Here is a 13,763-nt window from a genome sequence, read left to right as displayed (position 1 = left end):
ACTTCTATTTTTGGTGTGTTTTATAGCATATACAATATCAATATAATAGTTTAACATACATAACATATACATGGTATATGCTAAATTATTTTGCTGAAAGGTACAAATAATCAAATGCGTTTGCAGACCATTGATCTAGATAGAGTTCAACCTTCCTTTCACTTCTTCCATTTATACTTTGTTTGAACCCTTTTAGAGATGGGTTCAGCTCCTTTTTCTGCACCAGTTTAAGTGGCCCACAGGCTAGGAGTTCCTTGGTAATAACTTTCAGTGATCCATTTGTTCTAGAAAATTATCCTGGAAAAGGACAGTTTAAATAATTAAGTTTGGTATTTCTTAATTTTCAGTCTTTTGTTCATTCAACAAACAGTCATCCAGTGCTTCTTTGTGCCAAGCACTGAGGAAATATTAGTGAACAAGAGGGATATTGACCACTGATTTTAAAAATAGACATAACGTGTATTAAAAGCCAACAGAAATATTGTTGCTCATGGCAGCGCCCTGTAGGAATCCCTGGTCTTCACTGACCTGTGCTTCCCTGCCTGTTCTCTTGCTCTTTTCTCTCTCCCTGCCTCCACTTCCCTCCCTTCCTTCTCTCTATTCCCTTCCTTCCCTTCTTGTAACTCCTTTCCTCCTTTGAGATAGTGACCACAGGCACATTTTGATGTCATTTCATCTAAGCATAGGAGAAACTGTATATGATGATATTTATTGTATAAAACTTGGCATGGTATAGTTAGATGGGAGATGATAAAATTCTTAATTTGCCTTCAAGTCCAACTGTCATCTCACCTGTGCAGATCTCAAGGTGTATGTATATGTTTGTTACTTAGCTCAGAAGCCATGTATCTTTAAATGGGTTTATATTATTTTAAATAAAATTAATATCAGCATGTTTTTATACAAGTGTGCTTTTTAGATGCAGACATCTATATGATTAGATATTGGCACATATCTTATTTTTCAGTGTCTTAACTGAGTTGTTATCTAAACTCTAGAATCTGTCCTAGTTAATTTAAAGGTGTGTGAATGGTTGGGTTTTTTTGTTTTGTTTGCTGTTGTGTTCTATATTGATGAATTTGAAGGTAATTAAAAATATAATTCTTTTCTTCTTTAGCATCAGACAACAGCCAGCGCTTTCGAGAAACCTGTTTTGCATTTGCACTGACACCACAACAAGTGCAGCAAATCAGTAGTTCCATGTAAGTTGTCTTCGAGTGTAACTTGCAGCTTGACCTTTGAATCCAGTTTTGTCTATAATAAGTGACTTTTAAAAACAGTGTATTGGATGAGTATTATTGTCATGCAAATATTAGTATTGAAAATACTATTATAGTGTTAGTTACCCTAATAACTGTTAATATTTCTGATAAATCTGAAATACTTTCTGGAGTAACAGTGTCTTTGAATCAGCTTTCCTCTGTATATCTTTAAAATAACTGTAGTTCTTACTCTGTCTTTTCTAGGGATATTTCTGGGACCAAATGTGACTTCACAGTGCAGGTCCAGTTAAGGTACAGTGTTGCTACAGTATATATCCAAAGTTTAAAAGTTAATATTTCTTAAAGATTTAAAAAATCTACCTGATTTTCAGTAAGTATATTGAAAGTATTGGGTTTAGATGTTTGGGTGAGGGAAAACCTTTTCCTGTTACGATACATCCTAATTACTATCAAAGTTAGATTTTAATGTAGCCAAGTCATGTGCCATATATTTAACCATATTTCTCTATTTTGGTTGCCCTTGGTTGGTTGAGAAGCTCCAGCTAATGATATGTTTAAATATGGTGGTCAGCTCTTTAGAAGTACCAAGTTTTATGAAAGCAAAGACCTTATCTGCATGAGTGGCAAACTATTGTAGATAAAGAACTAATACTTAGGTTAAGTCTACAGTGTCTCATGGACTAACAAGAACCAAAATAGTCTAATTTGTTTTGTCCTGTATTTTTAAACCATTAATTTAGATACTCTCTAATTTAGATTCCATGTGAGACATCTCTTGATAGATTTGTAAAGACGAAATTTTACAATTTGGAAAACGAAAAATTTTCAACATGCTACTGCCCGTATTGTTTCTTTTCTTAGCCCATTTCTTCTAAGAATATCTAAGACATCTTTTATGTTAATATGTCTCTCTCTTGTTGCTTACATAAACCATCTTATGCTGTTGTTTTTACTCAGTGACTATCCTTGTGTAAACCTAAGTGTCCCACATTGTTCTTGTTGCAATAGGGATAGAAGAGGAAATACAAGACAGTTGTTTTCCTCAACAAGCTGTTTTCCCTATAAAGTGGGAAGGATAAGTCAAACAGATAGCCCAATCTCAATAATCAGATACTAAGTTGTATGTACAGATTATAAATACACTAGGAGATCAGAAAAGAGATGAAAGCACCAGCTCATTGCTTCATGGAATAATGTGAAAAACTCTGATTTAGGTTCAAAAATAGTGTGATGAAAACTGAGAAAGCAGAGGAGAGGTTGAGGTCTTGGTTTTGGAAGGCACTGACAAAGGTGTTTCTGTGTAAAAGGTACTTTTTCCTCTGTCAGGGACAGACTATGATAATGACTGAATAAATTAAAGGACTAAAATATGGTGCCTTCATAATTAATTGTATATTGCTGTAATATTTTTTACTTCCCTGCCTCAGTAGTTTACATTTTGTTCATACTGATATGTGACTTTGTCCTTTAAAACAGTGGTTTTCAGACTGTTGCTTGGATCCACTGTTTGGGGGCTACCCTCTGGCTACCATTCCACCTTCTCTTCCCCAACGCCCCCAATTCCCCCACCTGACACACACGTATACACACACTCTGAACCAAAGTAATGTGGCTTTGATCTGTTCTACATGTTTGACTTCTGGGTTAGTGTTCATTTGAGGAGAGTATCCCAAGACTAAAATAAAGTTTGAAAACCATAGCTCTAAAACAAAGGATCTAGTTACTATCCTTAGTATTAACGTACGCCTGCATTCTTTAAAGCAGCAAAGAGGTATGGTTCACATTCCAAAGGAAGGTTTTCTTTCTAAGATCAATTCAGAGGTTCTAAGGGGATCTTGACGGTTAAAAATGGCTTAGCCATCAAATTTATCTCCAGAATTTGATGAAAAAAGAACCATTTTGTATTATATTTGGTAATTGTTAGGTGGTTCTTTGTATTTTACTAAATTGTTTTCATCCCCTCCTCACCCCCTACAGCAATCCCAGTGTATTAAGTTGGGAGTGTATACCTTCCACTATCCTAGTTATAAGTCTTTATCTAAAACATGAAAACAATTTGGTCAGAATTAGGATCAATATTTTCTCTATTAGATTCCTAATCTGTTTTCATTTATCTGTTTTCCCTCCCCACCCCCATGAACTCCTATACAGAAACTTTCTGCTCTTGTTCCCCATTTTTAAAATCTTTTTTTGTCTTCGGTTTGTAAGGGTGATTTAGATTTTCACTTTTTAATTGAATAGGAGTCAACTTGTCATATAAATTATTGCTTTTCTGTAGCTTCAGGCAGCCAGGTCCACGTTTCTAATTTATCTCTGCATTGGAGTAATTGATTTAAAGCTTTATGGCATCCTCTTACTGTTGCAAAGTAAAGAACTGGCCTGTAATAGAAGCTTCTGCTGGGGTTAGAGATGATCTTCTGGGCTTTGACATCTGTTTGTTAAGTATATTTTGAGAAAATCTTTGTAGATTAGTAATTCTCAACCTTTATATGGATCTCTAACCCCTTTGAGAATCTAATGGAAGCTACAGATTGTCCCTGCTTAAAGATGACCGTATATTTATATGTACCCATAAAATTTTATATAGAAAATTGTCCCATTTTGTGGACACTCCCTCACACAGATTGCATGGCAGGCAGATCAAGATGTTGAGAGAAGGTGTTTGTGCATGATGAATATTTCACAGAATTCAGAGATAGCATTCTTCTTAACATGTAACTCAAAGGTGCTGTGAACATTCTGTAAAGTGGAATGAGCCTCAGCTCTATATTGGGAATAAGGAAGTATAATAATCAAGAATAGTTGTCTTAAATAGCAAATTAATAATTTATTTCTTGATCTATGTAAGAATGGAGTGAGAATGTAGAAATTATATAGTTGTCCTTGGTTTTCCCAAAAGATAACGCATTTAATTTAGAAATAAATGTTTCCATGAGTTTCTAAAATAGTATTCTAAACACATGTGGATATAATACAATTAATGTTATTATTCAGCATCTTCAGTTTTCAGGGAATAATGGAGTACCTGGGCTTGGTGGACAGAGCTTGATCCTGGGGATGGACTTCTAGCATTTTCAATATAGTCTGCTGAGAACCAAAAAAATGTTTCACAGACAAATAAATTTGGGAACTACTATATATTTATATTTCCCTCTTAAAAAGTTACAGTTATTGTTAGCCTAGCTCTGAGAAGTTCTATATGGAGGAAATGTAATTTAATTTTTTGATTCAAAATTTCTTAAATTTATTCAACCACAGAGCACTTCCCCACCTCCTCCCCCCCAAAACATGCTTGAACAAATGACTGGAAATATTATGAAGAGAACTACAGGTTGGTAGTTGTGACCACTGAAACTCTACATTGACAGAATTATTTATTTTGAACCTATTTCATGTATTTATTCAGGTTTAGTAGTTTTTTGCTGTTGTTATTAAGTTTGACCATCTTTTAGATTAGCTATGGAACAAAAATATTAATGTGGTGTCATCCTTTAATAAAGGTAATTAAACTTGTCCTTTATTGTTTAGGTTTTGTTTATCAGAAACCAGTTGTCCACAAGAAGATCACTTCCCACCCAATCTTTGCGTGAAAGTGAATACAAAACCTTGCAGCCTTCCAGTAAGTCCCAAAAGCTATTTTTTAAAAAAATGCATTGCCAACATAGCTAGCAAATAAGTCATCACAGCTGTTGTTAATCATATTTTTCGTTAAGAAAACATCTTTATTTTGGATATATATTCATGTGACTGAGTGAAACACTTGTACCAACTGTGTACAATTAACAGCTGTGACATTAGCTATGGAGACATAGTCTAGCAGTTGGGTGTGGTAGCTTTAGTGTTTTACTGAATTTTGGGAAGACGAGATTGTTTCAACAAAACCTCAGATGTATTCGTGTGAGTCTGGAAGCTTTGGTTGAATAGAGATTTGAAGAATGCTGTGCCTTTAACAGAGGAGTGGGGGCTGTTATTGTTCACCTTTAAAATAGTCCTTATATACTTATCCAAGCTCTTTATGAATTCAACCTGATTCTTAAATTTTAGAGATTTTTAAGTTCTGCCACCAGTATTTTTCTCAGGCTTACTATGAGACTGTATGGTTGTTTAGAGAAACATACAGGAAACTCTTACAAACGTTTGCTTCTCTACTTTTAAATGAAAATACTCATTTTCTCATATGTAGTTTGTAGGTTTTTTTTTTTTAAGGAATGGAAGTTGAAATGATTGTGGAAGTAATAAATAGAAATAAATTATATTTCATCCTTAGGGTTATCTTCCACCTACTAAAAATGGTGTGGAACCAAAGCGACCCAGCCGACCAATTAATATCACCTCACTTGTCCGATTGTCCACAACTGTACCAAACACCATTGTTGTTTCATGGACTGCAGAAATTGGAAGAGTAAGTAAATTTTTGTTTCTACCAGATTTTTGTATTATAAGGAATGGTTAATCTCCATGGCTACCTGAGCTTGTGTGTAAATAAAATGAGTTGCAAAAGGATTTATTTTTGTCTCACAATGAATTTTCAACATGTTCCCATTTAAAAAAATGGGATCTTGCCCTACCCAGTGTTCTATAACCTGATAACTTTCACTGAGTAATTTTCATAAACATCTTCCTATGTCATTTCATGTTCATCTGCATAATTTTAAATGGCTACGTCATATTCCAATATGATGTTCCCTGTTGTTGAACATTTATTTGGTTGATTGATTACTATTTCAAAGAACATTTTGAAGACCATCCTAGTAGCTCTAACTTTGCATACATACATGGTAATTTCCTTAGAGTAAATTCCCAGAAGTGGAATTGCTGAGTCAAAGAGCATCAGAATTTAAAGAAATTTTGTGTACATTGGCAGATTGCCTTACCAAAAGATGTTGTACAGATTTATTCTCTGACTTTGTGTTTATTCACGTGCCTGTCAACGGATAACATTGAGTTTTATTTTCTTTAAGATCTCTACTAATTTTAATAGGTAAATAGTGGTACCACATTGTTTTAGTTAGTACTCCTCTTCTTCTTCTTCTTCTTCTTATTGTTTTTTTTGCGATACGTGGGCCTCTCACTGTTGTGGCCTCTCCTGTTGCGGAGCACAGGCTCCGGACGCACAGGCTCAGTGGCCACGGCTCATGGGCCCAGCCGCTCCGTGGCATGTGGGATCTTCCCAGACCAGGGCACGAACCCGTGTCCTCCGCATCGGCAGGCTGACTCTCAACCGCTGCGCCACCAGGGAAGCCCCTGTACTCCTCTTATTATTATTGAGGTTGGACATATTTTATGTTTGTGATTATTCACATTTAAAAATCATATCAATATCTATTTCTGTATTGCTGTTTTTATTGTTTATGAGTTCTTTATATATTGATTTAACCCTCTTTTACATGTGGCAAATGTTTGTTTCTAGTCTATTGCCCTTTATTTTTATTTAATGTGTAGAAGATTTAAATTATTATGGAGCCAAATCTTAACCAGTTTTGTTTTTCTTTTATTTATTTATTTTTTATTGAGTATAGTTGAATTACAGTGTTGTGTTAATTACTGTGGTACACCAAAGTGACTCAGTTTTACATATATATATATATATATACACATATATATACATTATTTTTCATATTCTTTTCCATTATGGTTTATCACATGATATTGAATATAGTTCCCTGTACGATCCAGTAGGACCTTGTTGTTTATTTATCCTATATATACCAGTTTGCATTTGCTAATTCCAAACTCCCACTCCTACCCTCTTCCATTGCCCTCCCCCTTGGCAACCATCAGTCTGTTCTCTACGTACCTGTTTCTGTTTCATAGATAGGTTCATTTGTGTCATATATTAGATTCTACATATAAGTGATGTCATATGGCATTTGTCTTTCTCTTTCTGACTTACTTCACTTAGTATTATAATCTCTAGTTGCACAGTTTTGTTTCTTTATAGTCTTTCCAGTCAGCCTCCATCAAGTTTAGTCTGTCTGCCCTTCCCAATCTTACATAAATAATTTGTTTATATTTTTTCTTGACTTTTGAGGTTTCTAGTTTTACCTTTAAATATTTAATCCATTGTGAATTTATGTGTAGTGTGAAATACAAATTTAATTTTTTAAATAGCCAGTTCTAATACCATTGACTAAATAAATGCTAATTCTGAAGCCACCATTATTATATATTTGCTTTGATTTATCGTGTGTGTGTTCTGAACTTTTCTGTATTGTTTCTTAGCCTAGCATTCTTTTTCCGGCACAATTTCAGAATAGTTTTGATTATTACAGTTTTATGATATGAGCTCATGTCTATTCACTAATTCATTTGAAATTTATAGAATGTGTGCTATATTCCATGCACTCTGCTGAAGACTGGCAGTACCATAGTGAGAAAAAAAAGTCCTGACTCTTTTGGAGCTTAGGATCTAGGGGGCAGGTAGTCACACACGAAAATGTGAACTGTATTATAAGTAATATAAAGAAGATGTGTGTGGTGATTTTAGAGTATATTAAAGGCCACTTTGCACTAGAGAGAGGTCAGGCAGGGCTTCCCTGAGGAAGTAATGACTGAGCTAAGAGCTGAGAGAAGGGTAGAAGGAATCAGTTAGGTGAAAGGTTCAGAGAAAACAACATTCGGAGTAGTCCACTGGCAGGTGTGAGCCTAGTTCTTCTTAAGAAACTGAAAGGGAGGAGGAATTGCTAGAGTACATAGAATGGGGAAGAACAGGGTACAAGATGAAGCTAGAGAGGTAAAAAAGGACCAAACCGTGTAGGGCCTTTGAGGTAATGTTAATGTTAAGGATATTCTCTTTTTAAGCAGAAAGTTTACAGGGCCATATTTCTGTTTAGAAAAGGCCACTCTTCAGAGTGGTGAACAGCTTGAATGGAGACCAGAGTCATGCATAGAGGTTACCTCTTACTATTGCTGAAGCGTTAGTGATAGAAATAGTATGTTAGTCTAGAGTGGTGGCACTGGGGATGGAGATAAATTGGTGGATCTGTAGGACTAAGTGATAGATTAGAAATAGGGGCTAAGAGAAAGGGAGAAGTCAAGGATGACTCCTTGGTTTCTGGCTTGAGTGACAAGGTAAATGATAATATTACTGAGATAGAGGAAACACTGAAAAAGGACTGCATTTAGGTGCGTTTTGTTTTGCTTTGCTTCGCTTTGAAGGAAGGAGTATTGGAGGACTACATGGAGACAATCATGAGTTCAGTTTTGAAGCTTTTGAGTTCGAGATGCCTTTGAGACATTCTGAAGAGGCATTGGGCATATAGGCTCAGAGGATAAGTTTGGGCTAGAGAAGAAAATGAGTCATCTGCATATTGGTGGTTACTAGAGCCATACAAGCAGGCTGACATTGTTTAGGGGAAATGTAACAAGTAAAAAGAAGAGAGTGTTGAAGGCTTACCATTCTTGAGGAACTATAACTTTTAATACTGGATAGAAGAGAATGAACCTGCAGAGGACATGGGGAAATAGTACCAGAGATGTGGGGCAGAACGGGGGGTGGGTATGAGAAGCCAAGGGAGGAGTTTCAAAAAAGAAGGACAGGGACTTCCCTGGTGGCACAGTGGTTAAGAATGTACCTGCCAATGCAGGGAACATGGGTTCGAGTCCTGGTCCGGGAAGATCCCACATGCCGCGGGGCAACTGGGCCTGTGTGCCACAACTACGGAGCCTGTGCTCTAGAGCCCGCGAGCCACAACTGCTGAGGCCCACGTGCCTAGAGCCCGTACTCCGCAACAAGAGAAGCCACTGCAATGAGAAGCCCGCGCACTGCAATGAAGAGTAGCCACCACTCAACTAGAGAAAGCCTGCGCGCAGCAACAAAGACCCAATGCAGCCAAAAATAATAAGTGAATAAAATAAAATTTATTAAAAAAAAAAGGAGATGGTAAGCAGTACTGAACAGATGTTGAGAAGTCAAGTATGTTGAAATCTAAAAAAATACTTTTTGGATTAGAAACATAAAGTTGACTTTAGCATGAGCTGTTTTGGTGAATGGTGGGAGGAGAAGCCCGATTGTGACCAGGCAGAGGTAAGGCAGTGGAGATAGTGAGTTATAGAAGGGTAGCTTTGGAAATAGATACAGCTGAGCTGGAGGGAAATTTGAGATGAGAGTTATTTGTTTGCTTTAATGGGAGAGTGTTAAACATGTATAAAGGATGATGGCAGGTATCTTCTTGGGAGGAAGAGATTAAATATACACGAGAAAAATAATCAATAGTGAATTTCATTAACTAACTCATTGTAGCTAGGAGGGACAACTTCTTTATTTAGTGGAATAAAAGGATTGGATGCATGTATATGATTGGTACTGGAGAGGTGGTAAGTTCTGATCTGATGAATTCTCTTAAGTCTGTGAGATAGGAGGTGAGAGAAGTCTGCTCAGAGTGAGAGAAGAAATCGGGGCATTGAGGAGAGTGAAAATGTTGAAAAAGTAATTGCATGGCGTAAGACGTATTCCCCTGCATTATTCCCCCAAATCTTTCTGGGAATAAATGAGCTTGCTTTAAAATTTGTATATTAACTTAGAGAGGATTAACTTATTTACAGTATTTAATGTCCTTATTTCAGGAACTGTATGTTTCTCCATTTATTCAAATCCTCTTTCATGTTCCTCAGTAATTTAATAGGTTTCTTCTTACAAAGTTTCCATATTTTTTATTGATTCTTGTGTTGTTTATTATTATTACTGCCATTGTAAATAGATCTTTTTTCTGTTGTATTTTCTAAAAAATGTATTTATTGTTTTATTTAAAAGCTAGTTATTGTTGAATATTTACTTAGTACATAAATTCACGTATTGGTTCTGATAGCTTTTTAGTAGGTTTCTTGGTATTTCCAAATAGGCAGTTTTGAGTCTGAGATGTATCATTATATGAATAATGATAATCCTAATACTTAGGCCATAATTTCTTATTCTTGTTCTCTGTGCTGTCTAGAACCTTCAGAACAATGTTAAGTAATGTGAGTGCTAGCGGACATACTTGGCTTGTTCCTTAATGTTAATGAGAATACTGGTGTCACAACATTAAGTATTATAATGGCTATTAATTTTTGATAGAACTTAATTATAGCAACAACATAATCCTGTGGTCCTCTTTTTTACTGTATATCTTTGAGAGAAATGGATTTTGAATTTTATCAAAATCCTTTTTTGGGATCTATCAAGGTTATGTATTTTTTCTTTACCTAATCAGTAGGTCACTATTAGGTTTTTAAAATCCTTTTAAATGTTTTTTTCTAGTGTACCTTGGGCTCCCTGTTTTTGTCCCCCTTTTTGAAGAGGGTATTGCAGATGTTTGGGGTTTTGTCTGTGTGTGAAAAGTGTATAAACACCAGGGTGTTTACAGTGAACTATGAAAGAAGTCAAACTGTGGGAGAGGAGGGAAATGTGGTTGCTGATATATAGCACTAGAGGAGAGGGGGAAATATTCTTCCATGGGAAGCCTTCCACACCTCAGAAAGAAAACAGTAATCTTCAGTGATTTGAAGATCTCCCAGGTAAGATTTGTGTACACCATGATCTACAAGTTGGAGACCTTCTTTTTGAAATAAAACATTGAAAGAAAATTATTCTTTTCTGAAGCCCAAAAGATAACTTATTAGATTGGTTTTTGATCCTAGTTTTATTCAGCTTGTGAAGATACTCTGAATAGTTCATGTAGGATCTCTTACTGTTTTGGGGATTAATTTCTGTATTATTAGTTGCCATTGAGAGGTGTTAGCATTATGTCTTCAAAGGAAATAAATGGAAGAGCTAATGCTATGGTGGTAATCGTCTTACAATATATTATAACTCTATTCAGTCAACATGTACACCTTAAACTTACACAATATTATATGTCAATTATAGCTCAATTTTAAAAATTGTAATATAAGAGAAAAAGAAGAGCTAGTACCGTGCTTGAAGGAAATAAGTGAACTATGTTGTAACTTCTTATCCTACCTCAGAGTAATCGCTGCATCTAGCCATTTATTAAATTGTCATTGTTTGTAGAGAAGTTATTTAGATACTGGTGTAAAGGGCACTTAATGAGATCATATCTTAATAATGAAGAAAACGTCCTATAAACTTGATAGACAATTTTGAAGACTTTGAAAAAGCATTTGACAAAAACATCAGTGTAATGCAATATATTTCAGTAGTTGGAGTTAAGTAGTACTTTGAAGCGTTAGCAGGAACAATATATCATCTACCTAGGAGAGATATTATACCACTGTGAAGTTTTGGTGGGGGTTGCTGCTGAATCTCTTTCATGTGATATAAAATTTAATTCCATATTATCGGTACAAGTGGTGTTTGTTAATACCTGACCTTCTTTTTGCTTCCTTTTTTTTTTTTTTTAATTTCTTATCTGGTTACATGGTTCAACTAGAGTGAACATACCTTTTCACTGAACTTGTAGTTTCTACTTGACCTCTCCTTAAAAATTTATATAAAGCCTTAGGGTGATTACTAGTTCTGAAGATTCAGGCTGTAGTATATATAATAATTACACAGTGTTAATTAGCATTTCTGCAGTTTCTATCATACTTGAACCATTAATCAAATAATAAAGGTGAATAAGGATTTTTTTTCTAAAAGGAGCTTTTTAGTTTTATATTAGATTGGTATGTTGTATGTCTAAAATTGTGGTAAGTTTCAAGGTTATTTGTTCCTCATTAATAAATTATGGGATTTATTAATGAAAGTAAATTAGCTTTTAAAAAATGTTTAATTTTTATTTTATATTGGAGTATAGTTGATTTACAATGTTAGTTTCAGGTGTACAGCAGAGTGATTCAAGTTATACATATACATATATCCATTCTTTTTCAGCTTCTTTTCCCATTTAGGTTATTACAGAGTATTGAGCAGAGTTCCCTGTGCTATACAGTAGGTCCTTGTTGATTATCTATTTTATATATAGTAGTATGCATATGTTAATCCCAGACTCCTAATTTATCCCTCCCAAATTAGCTTTTTTGATACTTCATTTTTTCCTGGAAAATGTGTAGCATGTGAACACGGATAGGTTTCTGAACTCTAAGTGAAAATTTGACCTTCCAGAGGGTATTGTACAATATATTCTCTTCTTGCCAAAAGAGGGGGATGCATTTTCCAAAGTGTGAAAGTAACTGAAAGTTGGAATGTACATTGGACTAGGTTAGGAGGGTCAAAGCAAATGGTATGTGAAGTCAAGAACTGTAGAGAACTACACTGGCCTTGGCCATTAGTCCATTGTCCTGACATCCCTTCACTTTCCTCTTGATTTCTAGTGCCACCTTTGTCATCAGGCAGGTGCATGATCATGAGCAGATTACATATATTTTTTAAAATTTAAAATTAAAAGCATTTTTGTGTGCCTCCATTTTATCAGTCCTTTACTTAGAAAGATACTTGCCCTACGTATCTCTTACAGGCCTTCTTTGAGGTTTAAATGAAGTGGATAGTATATGTTAAGAGTGTGTGTAAAACTGTATGTAGCTAATAAATAGAAGATGGCAATAATTATTTTTCCTTTTGCTTCTTTCCAAATCTCTTGATTCCAACACCAAGTGGAAAGTGGGCCTTCTCATTTAGATCTCTCTCTTACCCTTCATAAGCCTCAGCCCTCTTTTCTTCCTCTTATCCAGTCATGTACCCTTTACTTTGCCTTGGCTTGTTGATAAACTATTTTCTTTGTCCCCCTTCTCCTAGTACCATCTCTGGGTAGTCCCTCTGCTGGTAATGGATATTCATCTGTTCTTTTGCCAAACCATCAGCTTCTCTTCGAAAATATTTAATACTCCCTCTGCTTGTTGTGATAATAGCCCAAGTAGGGTCTTTTCAAAACTAGTTAAAGGCATAGAGAGAGATTAAATGGTATAAATTAGGATGCCAGTCTAATTTTTTAAATAGCTACTGCTACCTGCTAAACATGTTTTATGATGACTTTGACATCTTATTGGCATTGGTTTATATTTATTTTTAACAATGTTCTTTACATAAGTGCCTAAATTGATTAACTTCAAGCATAGGTAGTCAGGTAATACAGAAGCATGACAGACCTGGCATTATCTCTTGAAAGTTGCAAAATTAGAACAAGTTCTTTTACTTTTCTGCACTTCACTTTCCTCATCCATAAAAATAGGATTACCTCAGCAGCTTTTTGGTTAAGATTAAATGAATTAGCATTCATGAAAACACCTAAGATAGTGCTTGGCGCACAGTAGGTGTTTTAAACAGGTGTTAATTTTCTTTCCCTATCATTGTGGGATTAAAATAGATGTACCTATTTACTTAAGTATGTTGTTTGCTTTCTACATCTTTTTGTTTGTTTGTTTTTTTCCAGAACTATTCCATGGCAGTATATCTTGTAAAACAGTTGTCCTCAACAGTTCTTCTTCAGAGGTTACGAGCAAAGGGAATAAGGAATCCGGATCATTCTAGAGCTTTAAGTACGTATGATAACTTTATTTTATTTATGCAGCTGAACTATTTTGGTAAAGGTTAGAATAGTGTTTTTTCAACTCAAGAAATTTTAGGGTTTATTCTTTTTTTACTAGAGCTTGTCACAGTGGATT

At 35.2% G+C, this 13,763-nt stretch overlaps 1 protein-coding gene across 3 annotated transcripts in view; it reads left to right on the top strand.

Annotated features, from left to right (window-relative positions):
• Positions 1-13,763, top strand: part of PIAS1 (protein inhibitor of activated STAT 1) — a 121,345-nt gene that overhangs the window by 70,862 nt on the left and 36,720 nt on the right. For all 3 annotated transcript variants that reach the window (XM_022579873.2, XM_022579870.2, XM_089907069.1), the window contains exons 3-7: positions 1,118-1,202; positions 1,467-1,514; positions 4,752-4,842; positions 5,491-5,625; positions 13,532-13,637. In XM_022579873.2, the coding sequence (XP_022435581.1) occupies positions 1,118-1,202; positions 1,467-1,514; positions 4,752-4,842; positions 5,491-5,625; positions 13,532-13,637 (465 nt within the window). The remainder of the gene's footprint in view (positions 1-1,117; positions 1,203-1,466; positions 1,515-4,751; positions 4,843-5,490; positions 5,626-13,531; positions 13,638-13,763) is intronic.

The sequence above is a fragment of the Delphinapterus leucas genome, chromosome 2, assembly GCF_059928025.1.
Source record: "Delphinapterus leucas isolate spDelLeu-1000000601 "Yukka" chromosome 2, BTC_Dleu_Yukka2, whole genome shotgun sequence".
In the NCBI taxonomy this organism is placed as follows: Eukaryota; Metazoa; Chordata; class Mammalia; order Artiodactyla; family Monodontidae; genus Delphinapterus; species Delphinapterus leucas.
Note: the sequence above shows the minus strand (reverse complement) of the source record. Positions and strands in the feature narration are given on the sequence as shown.